This window comes from Pipistrellus hanaki (assembly GCF_964339955.1).
Source record: "Pipistrellus hanaki genome assembly, chromosome: 16".
NCBI lineage: Eukaryota > Metazoa > Chordata > Mammalia > Chiroptera > Vespertilionidae > Pipistrellus > Pipistrellus hanaki.
The window spans coordinates 17,591,316-17,611,605 of record NC_140518.1 but is presented as its reverse complement, the minus strand read 5'-3'; the positions used below and the strand labels follow the sequence as shown (position 1 = coordinate 17,611,605).

The window sequence follows — 20,290 nt, the reverse complement described above, 5'->3', positions numbered from 1 at the left end:
TTATTTTGTTAGAATAGTGAAAGTAATATTACAAAATCTTGATGTCCTTTTCTCCATTGTCAGTATTTAGTGTTTTGGTTTTCTTTTATTTTTTTGTAGGAAGTTAAGGTAGATGTTCTTAGTGAAGAAAAATATGACTCCACTTAATTTCTCATGCTATTTAAAGAAAAACTTCTAAAAACCATAGATAACTCTAGTCATGGGATATTTGGGATCCTGTGTGTATGTATGAGTATGTGCATAAGTGTGCCTTTCATATCTGTTTCCCACTCTTTGCCTTTCTTCCATTCATATCCCCCATTTTTCTTTGCTCCCAGGATATGGAGAGGATACTACTGAGTATAAGGTCCCCCTACTTTACAAGTTCCTCCAGAGGACCTTAGTTTCTCCAGACATTTTTAGTATTGGCACCTCTCTGCTGCTGGCAGTTTTCAGTCCACTTTGAAGCTAGTCCATAGGATATTTGTGGCTATAGCTCTTCCTTAAAAAGATACATCTACAAACCCACAAGGTGGTCAGAGCCAGCTTAACGGAAACATTTTGCAAAGAGTGGTCTGCAGAGCCACAGTTTTGCTGCTGCCATGTGGGTTCTAGGGCTCTTCCAGGCCTGGAAGGAGGAAGGCCTTCTGAGCCCTGTCCCCAGCTGCTCCTCTTGTGTCTTGCCAATAGCCAGGAAGTTAAATTGTCACTTCATTATTGCTGCTTTTCACACTTCTGACCTGACTGGGCTTTGGAGGCATGGCCAGACTTGCAACCCAGAGTTTTCAGTAGATATGAAATCAAAAGCTCAATTGTGTTGGAGCCTAATTATGCAGTTATGCTCTCCTGAATTCCTGTTCCCAAAGTGGTATGCAGTTACAGTGAGCAGACTTACACTGAGAACGTGTATGTGTTTAGTTTCAGAGAAGCTGCCAGATCGAAACCACAAATATTTAAGGTGGTCAGGCAGGAATGGTCTTTTGAAGCCCTGAGCAGCAGAGCATTGGTATCAAGGTTTTGAAAACTGCATTCTCTTTTTATGGAGCTGTTTTTAGGAGCCATAGCATTTCACTGTTTGTGTACTGTGTGTGGAACTGAGGACTTTATAAAGTTGGTGCAAGGAAGCCAAGTTCAAGCTGCTTTGTGCCAGAACAGCTCTGGTTTTGTGTATTTCATGTCTTAAAATTTTGTAGAGAACGTTATTGTGGGCTTTTTCTACTTTTTACAGGGAATATAGACAGTATTTATCTAAATAGTCCCTTATAGAATTAAAATTTATAGAAAAAAAGAAAGAAGTAGTGACTTTTCCCGTTCATCTATTCCAAGTATCCATTCTGGAGAGCTGATTTCCCCTTTGCTTTGGAAGGTTGGGGTCCAGACTTCTGACCTTTCTCCCTCTTAACCTCAAGAGGGCAGAAGAGGAGGCCTGTAGATTAGGATCTCCTTCTGTTTGAAAACTTTCATGTCTGGACACTGGTAAGATGATTGTCATGGGTGTTTGATCCCTCTTTGAAACACTGGCCTAAAAATGCTTGTTATTCACTGGGTTGGCAGCAGTTTAGATCTTACCAACTCTGGAAGTCCTGGTTTCTGATCCTGACCAGGCTTTTGGGCTGCTCTTGGGAGCTTTGAATGGCTTGTCTCCAGGCCAAATGCAGGAAAATTTATTTCTGAGCCGGTCCTTTTTTCATAGTGTGCTGGGGACATCTGAGTGGTCTTCTGATTCTTTATTCAAAAAGGCTGGCCCCTTTTGAACTGCTGCTGAAGTCCTGATGAAGGGGGCGGAGGTATGATTTATGATTAGGAATTTACAGGAGTCATTCTCTCAGGCTCCAAAAAACACTCATATCTAGATAGCATCCAACAGTATCATTGCTTGAGACAGATGATTTAAGGGGGAAAAACCATAAGAATTACAATATATTTAGATTTCCTGGTGGACACAGAATAATATATTCAGCAATATAACTTCCAACATTAAAGAAGTTATCTGGTTAGATTTCATTAAAATCCAATAGCATAGATTCCTCTTTCCTGTGTCTTATTGCTGCTGCTTCTGGTTCATACCTCTTCCCCCTCTGGGGAAGCAGGAAAGATGTGAAAGAACAACACACAGTTTCCTCTCAGCATGGAGGAAGGCAAGAACTATAAAGGTTCCATGGCTGAGTGCTTTACCCTACCACATGGAAGTCAGATTTCATCTACCCAGGACCTACTAAGAGATGAAGGAAGTTTCAATAATGCATTTTTCCCATCACACTAAGATTCTTTTCATGTATTTATTAGCCATTTATAACTCTTTGAATTGTCTCATCATATACTTTGCCTGTTTTTTTTTCATTGGACTGTCTGTCTTTTTCCCATTGATTTTGCATGTATTTTCTCCAAGTTTGATATTTGTGTGTGTGTGTGTGTGTGTGTGTGTGTGTGTTAATTCTCACCTGAGAATATTTTTCCATTGATTTTTAGAGAGAGTGGAAGGGAGAGGGAGAGACAGAGAGAGAGAGAGAAACATTGATGTGAGAGAGACACATCTATTAGTTGCCTCCTGCATGTGCCCTGACCAGGATCAGGGATTGAGCCTACAACCGAAGTATGTGCCCTTGAATCAAACCCAAGATCCTTCAGTCTGTGGACCGACACTTTATCTACTGAGCCAAACTGGTTAGGGCGATATTTTCTTAAACTTTGTTGATGATTTATTTTGCCATGAGAAATTTAAATTTGTTGTCAAATCTGTCTTTATCCTTTTTGTCTTCTCTATTAACACACACAAAAGTAGAGAAAATATTATACTGAACCTCTGTGGACCTGTCACCCAGCTTCAATATTATCAAAATTTTGCCAATCTTGTGTCATCTTTTCACACTTTTAAATTTTGCTGTGATAGTGAATGACAAATCATGTTAACACCTGTATAATCTTTTTTTAAAATATATTTTATTGATTTTGTACAGAGAGGAAGGGAGAGAGATAGAGAGTTAGAAACATCGATGAGAGAGAGTCATCGATCAGCTGCCTCTTGCACACTCCCTACTGGGGATATGCCCGCAACCAAGGTACATACCCTTGACCGGAATCGAACCTGGGACCCTTCAGTCCCCAAGCCGACGCTCTATCCATTGAGCCAAACCGGTTTCAGCAACACCTGTATAATCTTAACAAACTGTACAATTCAGTGGCTTCTAGTATATTCGCAGAGTTCTTACTATATTCTCCATTACAGGAAATGTTCTTTGAACCGACCTGATGAGTCTTTGTAGAAGAGCGTCAATATCAGCACTACTTACATACCTCCATGTGTCACTGGTTAATAAACTAATCAGACATATAACCGACTCAAGGGAAATTCCTGTGACTCTATGGCAGGAAATCTTTATTTCAAGGATAATCAGTATTGAGATTCCTATGATATCTCAAACATGAGCAATGGAAAAAATCTTTTAAGTCTGAGGTTGAGTCACATAGGAGTTAAGACCATGGTTTTAGGACTGCTGCACCAATCTCCAGGTTTTCTTCCTAAGAGGAGTATTTGGAACATAGTTCTTAAATCTATGATACTGAGCTGTGATTGACAAAAATATCTAGGCTGAAATGGTAGAGCAGTGGTTGGGACTAAGCAAATACTTGTGGTTACTATTAGCAAACCTGAAAGATGCTTAGAGGAAGAGTGAAAAAATACAGACAGGCAAGAGAAGAAAAAGAAACAATAAAGGAAAAAGGCAAATTGTGTCCTATATTGAAAAAAAAACACAAAAACACAAGATAATCATTCAGAAGTCATAGCTTTCTACATCCTATGTTAAAATATGCAATTAACCATGCTTCCTATTCCTGTTCAGAATTATAGCATTCTGCCGGCCTGTGAGATATGAAGATGTGGAGCGCAAGGTGACAACAGTGTTTGGACAGCCTCTTGATCTACATTACATGAACAATGAGGTGAGAAAGTAGATGGATGCTGTGGGGACAACTGTGGGGCAGCTGCCTACCTTTTTTCTCTTTGCTTAGCTGAGGATCTCCTGATTTGTTCTTGTAATATCATCACATGTTTTCACTTTCTGGAACCTTTTTCTTAATTCCAGTAACTCTGGTATCTCTGGTGGGTGTTTTTGTTTGTTTCATTTTGTTTTCACTATATGGGGATATTACATAGCTATTTTCATTTTCATTGCTCTTTCAGTGCCGGTAGCTCTAATACTACATTGTGGAATCAGGTATAGTATCAGAGCCAAGGCTTATATTGTCTCCTTTACATTTTGGAGGTAATCTTTTTCTTTCCAGCACAGACTTAACTAGAAGCAGAGGAACTGGAAAGGTGGAGAAAACTGGTGGATAGAACCTCTATTGACAGTCATAAATGCTGGATTCTCTCAGAGTTTAACTCCTGATTGTAGCTTGCTTCAAAAGTTAGCACGTACTTCAATGATTTTTTTGACTCTTCTTCCTCGAGCTACTTGACCAGGACAGGAAGGAATTATTTTTTCTTTTTTTCTTTTTTTAAAATATATTTTTATTGATTTCAGAGAGGAAGGGAGAGGGAGAGAGAAATAGAAACTTCAATGATGAGAGAGAATCACTGATCAGCTGCCTCCTGCACGCTTCCTACTGGGATTGAGCCCATAACTCAGGAATGTGCCCTTGACTAGAATCGAACTCGAGACCCTTTAGTCCACAGGCCGTTGCTCTATCCACTGAGCAAAACCAGCTAGGGCAGGAAAGAATTCATTTGATTGTCAGTTAGTTGGCTGTTCTAGCTATAAGAAAGGTGCTAGAGGCTGCATTAGTCTGAAAGGTAATGTGTTTGTGCCTAGTAAAGAGAGTATGTCTAAAGCAGTGATTTCCCACCTTTTTCAGCTCATGACATATATACACTAATTACTAAAATTTTTATTTTATTTATGTTTATATATTTGTAATAATAGTTTTATTAATAATTCATCTACCATAAAATTTACTCTTTCCAACTCTGCTATGTGGTCTAAATTTGTGTCCTTATTTGAGTAATAGTTTTCATCCTTTTCCTGCATCCCTCTTCCACCTGTGCCTTTTCTGCTTATTTCGTTAATGTCAGACAGGATTCTACTGCTTAATTTGGAAAGAAATTTGGGGACTATAGCTGTTTGGGGGGATGACCATAAATAGCACAAGAGATCTTTTTTGAGCAGTGAAACTGTTTTAAAATTGCAATGAAGGTTGCACAACTCTGTAAATTTACTAAAAATTATGGAATTGTACATATAAAGAAAAGAAAATACCTCTATAGTTTCAATGCAATCTTTTAAGGCCCCATAGTATCCAACGAGATTGTTTTCTTCCAAACTTATTTTTATTTTTTGTTTATTTTGCTTATTTCTGCAAACTAAAGACTTTTATATGATTTTCTTTTTTTTGTGTCCTGTGTCACAGCTCTCCATCCTGCTGAAGAACCAAGATGATCTTGATAAAGCTATTGACATTTTGGATAGGAGCTCAAGCATGAAAAGCCTTAGGATATTGCTGCTGCCTCAGGACAGAAACCATGTAAGTAGCCCCTGTCATAGCTTGGCTGCGGAAAACAAAGCTTGCTGTCCTTGAAGAGTTCACCTTGCTCCCTTGACAGAATTTTGTGTTCCTCAGCCACTACTAAAGTGAAAACAAAAGCATAGCCACTGTGTCGGTGGCCAGTTAGCCTTCTGCATTTGATTTCACTGTGAAGCCAGATCATCAGTGTTCAAGTTGCAACTAAAGATTACTTGACTTGTGGTGTGGGAGGAAGGAAAACATTTTATAAAAAAGGATTTTTTTTTCTCTCTAAAATTTATGTCCTTTCAATTAGATTTGGACCCTAACAAGAGATTTGATTAATATGGGGAGTATTGATAAGCAAAGGCTACCAAGGATTTAAGACTCATGCTTTATAAATCCCACTCCCACAACTCCTCAGCAACTGTGCCTTTCCCTTGGGACACATGTAGGAAATAAACTTTTCCTTCTCTTCATTGGAAAAAAGGCCATTGGGCTGTAGGGCTCTTATAACTTACCAGCTGCTGCCTTACCAAATGGCAGGGACTGTCAGAAGTGAGGAGTTATTCTTTATTCAGTTTCCTTTCCTAAAGGGTCTCTGGGGGACTACATTCTACAAGAATGCTTATAAACTGGGTCTGGCTTTTAATCATGAATTCTTCTACCAGTTTTCTTCAGATGTATGTTCCCAATGATTTCTTGGCTCTCTTTCCTTTCCTTATGCTTGAAGACAGCCAGCTGTAGACAGCTGACATTGCTGGATGAGAGCCATGGGTGCTTTATACCAGGACAGAATTTAAGTGGAATAGTGCTCAAGCATCTGCAATGGTGACTTCAACTTCTACTGATAAAAGTAATCTGATAAACAAAGGAGCTATGCACGTCAGTGGGTTGATTGTGAATCCTCATCTGAAAGCGATCCCAAGTCTTAGAGCCCTCTTCACAGGGAGTTTTTCTTATAGTGATTCTCAGAGTCTTGGTAGGCACCTGAACTGGTCCTTTCACTTTGAGATTCTTTTCTGTTGCATGCACCTCTGATCAAATGAGCATACACCTTCTCCAAAGGCTTTACATTGAGGCTGGTTAGAGTAATTGTGATTTAGTGAATCACCACCTGTGGTTCCACGGGTGTCTTTTCAGTACCTTTAAAAGCCATGGCTGTGGCACAGCTGCCTGACCAACTTGTTCCTGGGTAAGAGTGAACAGTTGTGAGGCAGGAGTGGGAGGGATAGAGCTGCATTACAGCTGCAACCGTGTCTTCCTCCGATCATTTATTTTTTTAAGAGACGTATGGGCTAGGATGGTCCTATTAATTAGGAGGAGGCCCAAGAGAATGCAGTTAGGAATCCTTAGAATTGAGAAGACGTTTTCTGATATTACAGACGTGTTCTTGTGCATAAGGATTGGTCTTCTTTATCCCAAGTGTGTCTTTTAAAAAAAAAAAGATGTTTTGGGAAGTATTCTGAAATAAAAATACATACTTTATTATTTCATTTCTCTATTTAAATTTCTCACCTGCTCTTTACAGTTCTTCCTTATTGTCTGTCATATAAAATCTACATTTAGCCTAGCACTTAGGATTTATCACTCAACTATCCTTGCTTTTAATTCCCCAGTCTCATCTTTCTACATTCTTTCTTATACTCCTCCATTCTTCAGTTCTTCCTTCTTCTTTGTCAGACCATGGCCATTACCTTTTTAAAGGATCTAGCCTGATATACCCCCTACAATTTAGTTAATATATTGTCTGAGGCCATTTTGTTTATTCCCTATTAGTTTAGTCATTGGATGTAATTTGCATTCCACTTTATAAGTTGCTTAATAATTATCCTCTAGTTGTTGCATATTTGTAACTTTTATCCTAACAGATTATACAATCTTCATAATCATAATTTATAAGGAATACATAATTCCCTTGAGTTGGATATACCATAATTTAATTAAATAACCATTTATGCTATACTAGAGACCGGATGCACAAAGATTCATGCAAGACTGGGCCTTCCTTCCACACCGCCTTCTCTCTGCCTCCAGCCACCTTTCCACCTTCCTACGATGCCCAGAGGCCCAGAGTGGCGGGGGTGGTGTGGAATGCCTGCGTTGTCACCATGGCAACGATGAAGCAAGCGTCCTGCCCCACCCACAGCCCACTCAGCCCCTATGTATGCAAATTAACCTGCCTGTGATTTGCATGCTCACTCGTGATTGGCTGGAGGGCATCATGAATGTACGGTCAATTAGCATGTTACTCTTAGGTAGATTGGGACACTTAAGCTGCTATTACTTTTTGCATTTATAAAGATGTGCATTTAAAACTAACTGAGTGATAATGGTGGTAATTATATCTTTCCTTGGGAATTCCCTCAACTAGACTTCAAGCTTCTAAATAAACAGAAATATGATTCAAAAATTGCTATGTGCTCAGGAATCCCACCTCTAGAACAGTGCTTCTCTGTCAGTGATGCTTCACTCTCATATCAATGTTTCTCTCTCTTTAAAACAAAAACAGAAAAACATTTCCTCAGTGAGAATTAAAATAAATAAAGACTTTTCTAAACATGTGTGCATCTAATTCTTAATTTATCTTTCTGCTCTTGATCTTCTTAAAACTTTCTAGACCCAGGTTTTAAGCTTAGCATTCTTTTGTATCTGCATACAAAAGCATATATAATCAAAGTCTGCAAAGCATTGAAGAGCAGAAGTAATGAAAACAGGTTTATTCACCTAATCTCAATATGGATTAGCTCCTTGAATATTGGTGGTATATTACAAAAAGAAAAAATAATTTATATAAGGGTTGTAAACATGGTATCCATTATTCAAGTTGCACAGCTTCAAAACATTTTTAAAGGTTTTTAATAAATTAATGTTAAAGCTGTAAATTTATTAAATAACTCACCTAGATACTTCTACACCTATCATCACTACATTCAAGCAAATGTCTCTTGGTGCCCCTATTGAAGCAGAGCAATGGTGAGATCCAGGGTGCTGTTTCTCAGCTTGTGTTCCCATGAACTTAACTAAAGGAAGTGTGTACACACACACACGCACACACACGCACACACACATGCTCCTCCCTGCCCCACCCCCGCCCCTGCAGAATTGAATCCACTTATTCCTTTTGTTTGATGCCACCAAATCTTTTATCAAGATTGTAGGTTAACTTTTATAACCACTTTGTCTGCTAGTCTTCTAACTTCCACTCATTGCAGTCTTTATGTATGTGGTTCTCTGGTAATGTTGCATGTTGTTTGTGTCAGCCACACACACTGCTACCCACAGAATCCTTCAGTTAAGTTTTCATTGAATGGTCAAATGCCACATTCTGTTTGCTATCTTTAGAATGTTCTTCTAGCTACACCTTTCACACCCGTTGACTTTTTTTTCACTCTATTACAGTCCCCATTTATTTTCCTCGTCCTACCTTCCTCCTTCCTCTTTCCCACTTCTAAGTCTTCTTCAAGGTTCCCTGAATCCTTACATCAACCTCATTTTTGTTTGCTACACCATTCTCTTTTATCTCCTTAAATTGGAGTTTTCAAACTTGACTATTACAAACACTTGGGAAGATTTGAAAAATGCCAATCTTTGAGCCCCATTCTCAGTTGGTCTGAAGTGTCAAAAGCCTCATGGGTAGTTTGTGTTTTTTTTGTGTGTTTTTTTTTAAATATATTTTATTGATTTTTTACAGAGAGGAAGAGAGGGATAGAGAGTTAGAAACATCATTGAGAGAGAATCATCAATCAGCTGCCTCTTGCACACCTCCTACTGGAGATGTGCTTACAACCAAGGTACATGCCCTTGACTGGAATCGAATCCGGGACCCTCCAGTCCACAGACCGACGCTCTATCCACTGAGCCAAGCCGGTTTCGGCTCATGGGTAGTTCTGATGGGTGGCTAGGGTTGAGAATTGTTGCTTTAAATTGAAGTATGACTCACTTTCTAAGACATTGCTGTTCAAAGTATGGACCATGTGCCAGCAATATCACCTGGAAGTTTGTTAGAAATGTAGATTCTCAACCCCACCCAGACCTACTGTATCAGAATCTACTTTTTAACAAGGTCCCAGGTGATCTGGGTACACATTAAAGTGTGAGAGCCTTGCTTTGAAACCTTTATTAATTTCCCTTCATCTGTTTTACAACCTGTTGCCACAACTTCAGCCTTTTTTTTCTTTTTACAAATCTATACTTATGCTGGCTGTTGAACCTACTTTCTTATCTCAACTTTTAGATTTTAAAATTGAGAGTTTAGAGTATATGTTCTTTGATACATTTCTATTTCATGTTGCCAAGATTTGTTGAATTCCTACTATGTGTAAGGCCCTGTGTCCAAGCAGGTGCTCATCATGCAGCTCTTCTGATTGCAGGGCTGTGGCCTTCGCTTGCCCTTCACTGGCCTGCTGCCTCAGTATGTGGATTTGACTTTTTCCTTTCTGACTCTCAGCAGAGAGCTATTGCACATTGGAGGTTTCAGCAAGAACATTCATGACTTCCCATTAGAGCAATACAGTTTGTCAAGACAACCTGCATGTGGAAAGTCTGGCGTGGGGAGACTAGAGGAGGCTGCTTGGCAGCTGAATTCACCCCCTGAGAATGGGAAGCCTTTTTCCTGGAGGACAGGATATAGTTTGTTTAGGTCAGATTTTTTTTTTCTTCTGGGAGGTAAAAGACAGAGATGTAAGTAGAAACTTTGACCCAAATTATTGACCCAAATAAATGGCCCTAAAGAAAAGGGCTATTTATTGAATTCTGGGAATTTGTATCAAGGGGGAAATCTGGCCTTAACATTGTTGAGACCCCTGCTGCCACTATAAATCCCAGGCTCCCATTTCCACTCTCAGTAGTGCTCTGTTTATTTGTAAGCATATCCTGACTTCACTTGCTCACCACCAAACTTCAGATTAAGCTTTCTCAGTGCAAGGATCCCCCTTTATTGTTTTGTTTTCTCTCTAGGACTTGGCCGGATCAGTGCAAAAGTTGGGGGTCAGTGTGGTAATGCTGCTGGTCCTGTTTTGAGGTCTTTGACCTCTGGCAGAATAGAAATAGCCTTTCCCAAATGAACACAATTCTGAGATGGTTTACATGTAAACTCCAGTAATATGAAGCAACTGAAATCTTACCTTAATTTTCAGGGAGTGATTATGGGAAGAAATAGCATATCAAGTTACTTTTTTTAAAGATTCTAACCTCAAATATTCTCTTTTTTAAAATATATTTTTATTGTTGGTAGTATTACAGATATCTCCCATCCCCCTCCTTTATCTTCTCTCCTCCCAGCCCCTACCTACCCCCTTCAAGTTACTTTAAAAATACATATTTATCAACCAGAATTTTGTTGGGTAGGGAGATTGCCATCATTCTCTATTCTGACCCCCACTCGGCAGGTGGTCTCACTGCTGAAATAATTTCCTGCTTTTCCTGCTATTCTTCCCAAGCTCTCTGGAGAATTTTATGAGAGGGTATTTACAACTCTTTTCTGTTTGGCAGATTAATAGAGGAATGCTGTTATTCCTCCTTGTCTGGGTCATTGCCTATTAAATTGGGGCACTGGGTCTCAGTGCTCATATGTTAGTGAAGCCATAAAACTACATAGAGCAAATAGTGATTTTCCAAGACAGACTGAGGAATGAAATTTGGAGAAAAGCTGGGTAGCTGCAGCTCATGTATTGAATGCATGAAGGCAGCTGAAAATATGTGGATTCTAGATAAGGGTGATGAGATTTTTCTCAGCCCACCTTATCTCAGTCTTTTTCCTCTTTATCTTGCAGACCAGTTCCTCTCCCCTCTCCGGGGTGTCCAGGCAGGTGCGGATCAAAGCTTCCCAGTCTGCAGGAGATATAAATACTGTCTACCAGCCCCCTGAGTCCAGAAGCAGGCACCTCTCTGTCAGTGAGTATTTCACCCCTTTTTTTCTCTCATCTAATTAATCTGCCCATATTTTTAAAAATTATTAATTAAAAACAATCAGCAAACATTATTGACTGCTACTATGTACAGAATAATCCTCTATGCCTTTATTTGGGGAAAAGAAATAAAAAAAAATAAGACTGGAATGGTATTGTAATCCTCAGGAAACTTACACTGTAATGATGTGATGGCGTAATCAAATTCCTTTTAAATATCTCTGAAAAAGTGATCTCCTCAGACATCTTTGTGAAGCCCTCCAGCAGCAGTCTACCTTCATTTTTTTTTTTTTTTTTACGATTCCTTCCCCAAAGGATCATGGACTTGTGGAGTTCAGAATCAGGTCTAAGTTTGACCTCAAACCGCCTTTGATTCCTGAGGAGTCCCTGTGCTTAGAGGTAGATGCTGACCAATGAAACTCTTGAAAAGTCAAATTAAGTTGTCTGAGAAGGGCAAGAAACTGTTGACGTAGTATATACAATTGGCTAATTAAGAAGAAAGCTGTGTAGCTGCTGCCAGGTCTCCCCAGGAAATAAATTAAATCATATGTGTGCATTATACCAGGTAACCCCATATTGCTCTGGATACTATTTCCTAGAATCTGAGGAAAAGGGCCATTTCTTGAATTCTGGGAATTTGTATCAAGGGGGAAATCTGGCCTTATCAAACATTGGTGTTGAGCCTACTGTCCTAACTTTGCTGAAACTCCTGCTGCCACTATGAAACCAAGTTCTATCCATACAGGGAGAATTGCATCAAATTAAACTCTCTCTGAAGATCTTGAGTTGAGTTTGGGGAGGGGAGGTCTGAGCATTGGTCTTGTTGTTAAGCTTGTCTGTGAGTGATAAGCCTCCTGAAGGAGCAGCAAGAAGAATATGTTGCTGAGGCATTGACTTCGACTCACTGGGTAATTTCTTGAACTCAAACAAGCACTGGTAGTAAGTGTTAATAAGCTGAAAGTCTGTGTATAAGTTTCATATTTCTCTAAAATTTTTGATAATTGGCAGTTGTGTTTCCAATGAGCTGGTTGAGGAGAGAGAGCCAAAACCCCAGCAAAGAGACTGTCCAGAGCATCTCTGGCCCTGGAGATTGAGAGCCTGGGAGGGCAGCATTGTTCATTTGTGGAATAAGCAGTGAGAATGGACTTGGGGCAGTGACGAGGCCTTCTTTTCCTAGGCAAGTGCCTGTGATTTGTATGTGGAAGCAGGAGCTAAATGCTGGGCCATTGTTATAGGACAGTGTATCCCAAACCTTTGACATAGGTGTACCCCTTCTATAGTTTTCGTAACGCTGAGTACCCCTCGTACTCATGAGAACGTAGAATTAGGCGCAGCTAAGCACGGTGCAGTGCATATCCCCACCAAACTCCGGTGCAACTCGTACCCCCACCAAACTCTTCCCGTACCCCTGGGGGTACGCTTACTACACTTTGGGAAACACTGTTATAGGGAGTCATATATGAAATTCCTTGTCTGAGAATGCTGAGAAATAAGATTTCTATGAAGTAGTTCCTGTTTATCTAGAGAGTGGGCAATACAACCTCCCAACACAGATAGATCCTGGGTTCCTTCATTCAGTCAACATTATGTACCAGCCATTGGGCTGGGGTGGATGCTACAGTGAAGGCTAAGGATGGTGTGGGAGCACAGAGGAGGCAGGCAATATCCAACTCTGCCTAACACTTTGGAGAACAGCTTTCACAGAAGAGAGAACATCAGAGCTGACATGTGTTTAAAGTAGAGACACACAACCAGGGCTGGGGTCTAATCTGAAAGCCGGACTGTGGAAGGACCCACTACTGAGCCGCAGTGCAATTCCAACACGTGCCACCTGGAGTGAGCACAACCCTCACAGGTTAGGGTTGCAGTGCCCCACACTTCAGACACCAGCTACAGGCTCAGGTGTTCCCCAGTCACCTGCACTTCTGACCAACAGCCAAACATGGTGGTGGTTCCCACTACTACCTCCACTCAGGTTCAATAATTTCCTAGAGCCACTTGAGGAATTCAAGGAAGTGCTATACTTAGGGTTACAATTTTATTAAGAATACAAATCAGTACCAGCAGGGAAACTTGCTATGCTTCAGGATGTGTCCACCCTCCAAGGACATGATGGTGTGTCACCAACCGGAAGCTTTCCAGTCTCCGTGTCCAGCATCTTCGTTGGGATGCCATCACACAGGCGTGGTTGATTGGATTACTGCCCACGTGACTGAGTCCGTCCCCAGCCTCCCTCTCTTCCCCAGAAGACCAGCTGATAACACCTGGCTCTGGTCCCCAACCTCCTCATCACATGGTTGGTCTTCCTGGCAGTGATAGGACTGAGTCCTCTCTCTGCATATCACTCTATGCTAATGATACCTTCCACTTTAAAAAAAAAAAAAGTTACTTTCTTAGAAGGAGGAAAAAAATAAATAAATAAATAAAATTTAAAAAATAAAGTAGAGACACATTTCAACCACAAGAAAGACCACCTGCCAGGCACAATCATAACAGAAGGTGGTGAGATCCAAGAACCCAGGTGGTTTGGAGTGGTAGATGTGACGAGAGTAGTGGCCAGAGCCTGCCAGGCTTTCTATAAAGCTGAGAAGTGGCAGAGATTATTTCTAAGTGGGGCGACCTGGGAAATGCATTTTGATGAGGAGCTGTTTGAGCTGATCTCTAGAGATTATGGAGGATTTCCATAGGCAAAGGTGAGGGGAGAGGCTTTTTAACATTTGCCTATGGAACTCTTACTTATCCTTTAGATTGGCTGATGTATTTGGAGGAAAACAGAGTGAGAAAGGATGCCTGGACCACTTTCTGAGGAGCCTTGACTGCACTTGAGGCTTTGGTAGGCAGTGGGAAGCTGCTGAAAATGTTGACCATTTATACCCATCTCCATTATAATGCTTATCACATTATCTTGTTATCTCCCTGTCAGGCTGCATTTTTATTCATTCATTTATTCATTCAAGAAATAATTGCCAGAGTATCTGTGTGCCAGCAACATGAGAATAAAATGGACATAGCTCCTGTCACTATTGCCCTTATAGATCTGTGGGAAGACAGACATCTATGTGTTATGCTGTGACTAATGTATAATTATAGACTATGACTAAAGGTATATGATGCTGTGAGTACGTATGACAGGGATGTGGCCTGATTTGGGACCAGGAAAGCCTTAGGCTATAACCCAGAGCATGACTGTGAGTTATACAGAGAAGATACAAGGATGAGTCTCAGGGAGAGCCTGATGGCTGAGAGAGTTTGGTGTGTTTGAGAAACAAAGAATCCTGAGGGCTGGAGAGCTGAGACAAGAGGAAGGGGGACAGGCTGAGTCTGGGGAGAGAGGCAGAGCCTTACTGAATGTGATGAAAATTTTGATCCTTATATTGAAAGCAATGGGAAATCCATTGTAGGGTTTTTAAGTGAAAAGGAATGAGTGACATGACATACTCAGATTTACTTTGAAAAGATTGATCTAGCTACAGTGTGGAGAACAGATTGGTGTGAGGCAAGAATGGATCTAAGGGAACCACTGGATCTAATGCAGTGGTCCAGATGAAAGAAGACAGAGCTTGGAATAAGTTAGTGACTTTAATGGAGAGAGGATGGAACATTTAGAAAGTAAAACTGACAGAATATGGCATTGCAGCGGTTCTCAAGGTGTGTTCTGGGGACTTTGAGGTGGTCCCTGAGGTCCTCACAGGAGGTCTGTGAGATCAAAACTGCTTTCATGATAGTATTAAAAAATGATTTGCCTCCTCCCCACCTCATGAGTTTTCCAGAGGTTACATGCCAGAGGCAATGTCATTTCTCTGGTGGCTAATGTAATGTGTGCCCTGAGTATTACTGTGTTTTAAAAATTTCTGAGCTTTGCCCTTTTGCCCTAGCCAATGTAGCTCACATTGGTTGGGTGTAGTCTCATGCACTGAAGGCTTGCCAGTTCAATTCCTGGTCCGGGCACAAGCCAGGGTTGTGGGCTTGATTCCCCAGTAGTGAGCGTGCAGGAGGCAGCCAATTGTTTCACTCTCACACAGGTGTTTTGCGCTCTCCCCGTCTCCTTTCTTCTCTCTCTAAAAATCAATTTTAAAATATTTTTTTTAAATTCTGAGCTTTAATTTATAATATCATAATATCGATATAATCCACATAAATAAAAGCTTTTTAGTGTCCTCAATTTTAAAAAAATATATTTTATTGATTTTTTTACAGAGAGGAAGGGAGAGGGATAGAGAGTTAGAAACATCCATCAGCTGCCTCCTGCACCCTGCCACAACCAAGGTACATGCCCTTGACCAGAATCGAACCTGGGACCCTTCAGTCCGCAGACAGGCACTCTATCCACTGAGCCAAACCGGTATCGGCAAGTGTCCTCTATTTTTAAAGTATGAAGGTGTTCTAAGACCAAATGGTTTAATAACCACTATGGTATTGGATTGAATTTGCAGGTGTTGAGAGAGCAGGAGATAAGCTTTATGACACTGCCTTTTAGTCTGACAGGAACTCCAAAAGATGGCCTGGTTGGGGTTCTGAAAAGGGACAGACCCGATGTTTTAAACAAGTTGAATCGGAGGTGCTTTGAGACAACCAAGAGGAGATACCAGATACCCATTTGACATGTTAGATACACAAATCTCTAGCTCATAGGGGAGAAAATCAGGGGTCGTGAAAAAATTGGAAATTGTCAAATTGAAGCCATGGACTAAAAGGAGAGTGCCTAAACAGACTGTAGAATGAGAAGTGAAGAGGGCCTAGGACTGAGCCTTAAAAACCAGACCCTCAATGGCCATTAGAGGAAGATGAGCCTATAAAGGTCACAGGAAAAAAGTGACCAGAGAAGTAGGAGAGGGTGAGGAGGGGCCTTTACATACCAGCCAGATTGGAAAGGACAGACCAAGGGTAAGAGACATAAAGTTGTCATTTTCACCCACAAATTTCTAAGTGCTTGCTATGCTGGTACAGGGTAAAGCCTTCTGGAAGTAGAAGGAAACGTTAGGGGAGGAGTCAGGGTCAAAGCATGAGGGAGTAGAATTCTAGCAGTGAAAATAGGGTCAAAGGACAAGCCTTGGTGATTCAACCCCCCACCAATAATAGAAGGGGGATTCTATGCCCTCCTCCCCCACCAACAGTTAACATACCTGTCAGTATTTAGTAAGAAACTGAACATGTAAGTCATTCAGCTCTCACTGAAGTACATGATAGCCCAATGATGGGGAAGTACAAGATAGCCCAATCCAATTTTAAACAGTTCTACTTATTTCTTTTAAAATATATATATATATATATTTTTTTTTAATTGATTTCAGAGAGGAAGGGAGAAGGAAAGAGAGCTAGAAATATCAATGATGAAAGAAAATCATTAATCAGCTGCTTCTTGCACACCCCCTACTGTAGTCTGGCCCACAACCCAGGCATGTGCCCTTGATCAGAATATAACTCAAGATCCTTTAGTCTGCAGACTGATGCTCTATCCACTGAACCAAACCAGCTAGCGCCTGCCGCCCCCCCCCCCCATTTTTTAAAGATTTAAAAAATTTTATTTTTAGAGGGAGGAAGGGAGAAGGAGAGAGAAAAACATTAATCGGCTCCCTCATGCAAAATGCCCAACCAACTGAGAGCCACATTGGCTAGAGCAATTCTTCCTTATTTTGAATTGAAAATCTGCCTCACTTTACTCATTGACTCTAGTGTTGCTTTCATGAGCAATATAAGTAATACAAATAACATTTCATATGGCAGTTTTTCAAATATTTGAAATCAGCTATCATGTTCATCTTTTGTTTTTGACATTATAATATACATACCTTGAATTACAATTTTTTCAAGCCAGTTAATCTGTTAAAGTTAACTAATTCATGCCCAAACACAAAAACAAGTTAACCACCCACTCAAAAACAAAAAGCTACTAGGTAATGAGGTAACCCTAAAGAGAGACTCCAGACAAGACATGGAATTTCCCTATGTATGTGAAGATGCTCTTCCTCCTATCTTTGCCTGTAGAAATTGTACCCACTTTTGAAGTTGAGCTCAGGTGCCATTTCTTCCAAAATACATTGGGTGGTGCCCTTAAGCCATGTAGCTAGCCAAGCCTCAACTCAAGGATTGTCTCTCAAATTCTGACTCTCATTTGGTCTAATCAAGGTTTCCTTAAACCAGCGGTTGCCAACCTTTTGGATTTCATGAACCACCAGTGTTCCATGGCCCACTCGTTGGTGACTGCTGGTCTAATGCATCTCAAGCGCTTTGGCCTCTCTTTTTACTCCATCTTGCTCCTTGTCTTGCCACTGCCTCCCACAGAGAGGCAAGCCAGGTTGCAACCTCTGAGGAATGGATAGCTGAGGAGACAGTGGAGGCAATCAGTTCTTTCAAGATGTTAGGATAGGCTCTAACCAGTTTTGCTCAGTGGTTAGAGCATTGGCCTGTGGACTCCAGGGTCCCAGGTTCGATTCCGGTCAAGGGCATGTACCTTGGGTGCGGGCACATACCCAGTGGGAGGTGTGCAAGAGGCAGCTGGTCGATGTTTCTAACTCTCTATCTCTCTCCCTTCCTCTCTGTAAAAAATCAATAAAATATATATTTTTTAAAAAGAATATTGAAGGTGGTGAGAGGGGACCATGGGGGAGCTGACTCCTGTTAGAGAGGAATTGGGAATCTAGGTAGAGGGCTTATAATGCCTTAGCAAGGAAGAGGGGAGCCTTCTTCTGTGTGAGGAGAGGGGAAAAAAATTCAGGCAGAGAAAAATTGAAAGAATAGGATGACTTGTATTGACACCTAAACAATAATTAGAGAGCTGTGCACATGCAAACCTCCAGTCCTAGTACAGATTTGGAAGAATGGAAACCACAACTGCAGAGGTAGTGACCATACACAGGGAAACAAAATGGTCAGCTTCTTTCACTTCTATAGGTTTTCCTCATGAATTCTGTGATACTAGATGAGACCAGAAACTGTTTAATGGTGGTAGCAACTTCAAAATAAAACGTCAGTTTTGAAAGTTGACCCACATAGGCTCTTCTCGTGGTCTTATGGAATGAAGAAGGCCAGGTCCATTATGAGCATATTGGAAAATACTGGTTAAGATTTTCCATTGAGGAAGAAAAAAATGAATTGATTCCTCCCCCGTCTCATCAGCCCCCCAACAGAAAATAGGGTTCAGAGAAAATAGTTGATGTTCAGAAAAAGCCGTGTCTTTGTACTTGCAATGACCTGCACATTAACACTGACCCAAAGCCCTAGTACTCCCTCCGGAGGCAACTTCCTGACTGCATCAGCTTCCTGCCAGGAGGCTCCTATGAGAAGGGCTAGAATCTGAGAGCCTGTCTTTCAGCTTTGAGTCAGAGTACAGAGCAGAAGAATCGGCATATCCTACCATGAGAGTTTTGTTTTTAACTCTGCTGTTCTGGCTTAAGGAGTCTAGCAGAGAGCTGGTATGCCCTGGGAAGAATTCGAACTGCTTAACCCCCTGCCTTCCTCCTCCATGGGAAGTGGTTGGCTACTCTGAATACAGGACTACTACTCTACTCTTTTGTTTCAGCCGGTATTAGAATGGAGCCCCTTGGTACCAATGGCCTGATGAGGCTAGAGCCAGAGAAAGGTGTCCCAGAGACCCTGCGTTCCTGCTGTGCTTGCCTTGTGAGACCTAGAATGACCTGTGTCTCACATAGCACTGTGATTTGTACTGTTTGGCTCACTGCTGTCCCTGTTGGTAAATATGTGAGCATCGGTGAGTCTTAGAGTTCTCTTAGGTCAGGATCCTGTCTGTTCAAGTCCCCGTCTCACTTGTTCTTGAGTCCTGTTGTGCATCTCATTGGCCCCCAGTTTCTGAAATGGAAGATAAAAACAAAACTGAAAATGCTCTAGAGCAGTTCTGCCAACTCCTGGTTTTTCCATTGGCTTCCTCTGATAGCCATTGGTTTGGGGAGACTTCCCTTTCCTGCCCCAAGCTGTGGGCCTGTACACAATAGCCTCTGGCCCATTGCCCATCAGATAACAAGGCTGGCTCTCTGCAGGCAGCAATGTGTATTGGAAAAAGTGAAAGTCTCTGGCTGGAAATAAAAGCTCAGAAAACCTTTGCTATTTTCCCCCAACCCCTCCTGGGCTAGCTTGGGGGAAAATAGTGCTAGCTTCATGTAAGCTAGTCCCATCCCACCTGTAAACCCAGGAAAGAGTTTACGAGCAGCTGATGGAGAGAATGGGTGTCAGGGGCCCTGGATATTTTATGCCAGGGAGGTCTCACCCTAGACACTGTAAATCATAGATTGACGACAGTTTATCTTGTCTGGGATAGTTTGAACCAATGTCTTCAATCTCCTCAGCAAGAGTTTTTCTTTCTATCTAATCAGTCCCTTACAATAGACATTTTGTTTGTTTGTTCTAGGACACTCCAGATTTTATTGGCTAGAATTCAATTGCACAGAACAGAAATCTAACTAGTTTCAGCAAGAAGAGACTCAGTGCACTTCTGGCTTACCAGAGCATTGGGATAGTGAGAAACAGACAAACCACAGAGCTCCTCCCTCTTCTATAATCAGGAAGCCACCAGATCCAGAAGTACAGTGCACCTCTTCTCTGGTCCGCACCACATATGGGGATACCTGCACCTAAAACTGGAGACCAAGTGTGTGGCCTCTTCTAATGCTGGAGCAGGAAAACCAAGGCTTCCGTGTATGGTACCCAGAAATAGCAAGAACAGCAGGAAGCCATCTAAATCTCACACAAGTACATCTAATTGGCTGAACCTACAGGGGGTCTTAGAAATAATAGCTTTTAGGTGATTAACTTTTGAAGCACAGGAAGGCCTACTATTAGAAGGGTGGAATGGATCCTGAGCCTAATCCTGTATAATAATCTTTTTTAAAAAATATATATTTTATTGAGTTTTTACAGAGAGGAAGAGAAAGGGATAGAGAGTTAGA

At 41.2% G+C, this 20,290-nt stretch overlaps 1 protein-coding gene across 2 annotated transcripts in view; it reads left to right on the top strand.

Moving 5' to 3' along the window:
* Positions 1-20,290, top strand: part of MAP3K3 (mitogen-activated protein kinase kinase kinase 3) — a 61,322-nt gene that overhangs the window by 24,279 nt on the left and 16,753 nt on the right. For both annotated transcript variants that reach the window (XM_084863779.1, XM_084863778.1), the window contains exons 4-6: positions 3,822-3,921; positions 5,389-5,502; positions 11,256-11,376. In XM_084863779.1, the coding sequence (XP_084719905.1) occupies positions 3,822-3,921; positions 5,389-5,502; positions 11,256-11,376 (335 nt within the window). The remainder of the gene's footprint in view (positions 1-3,821; positions 3,922-5,388; positions 5,503-11,255; positions 11,377-20,290) is intronic.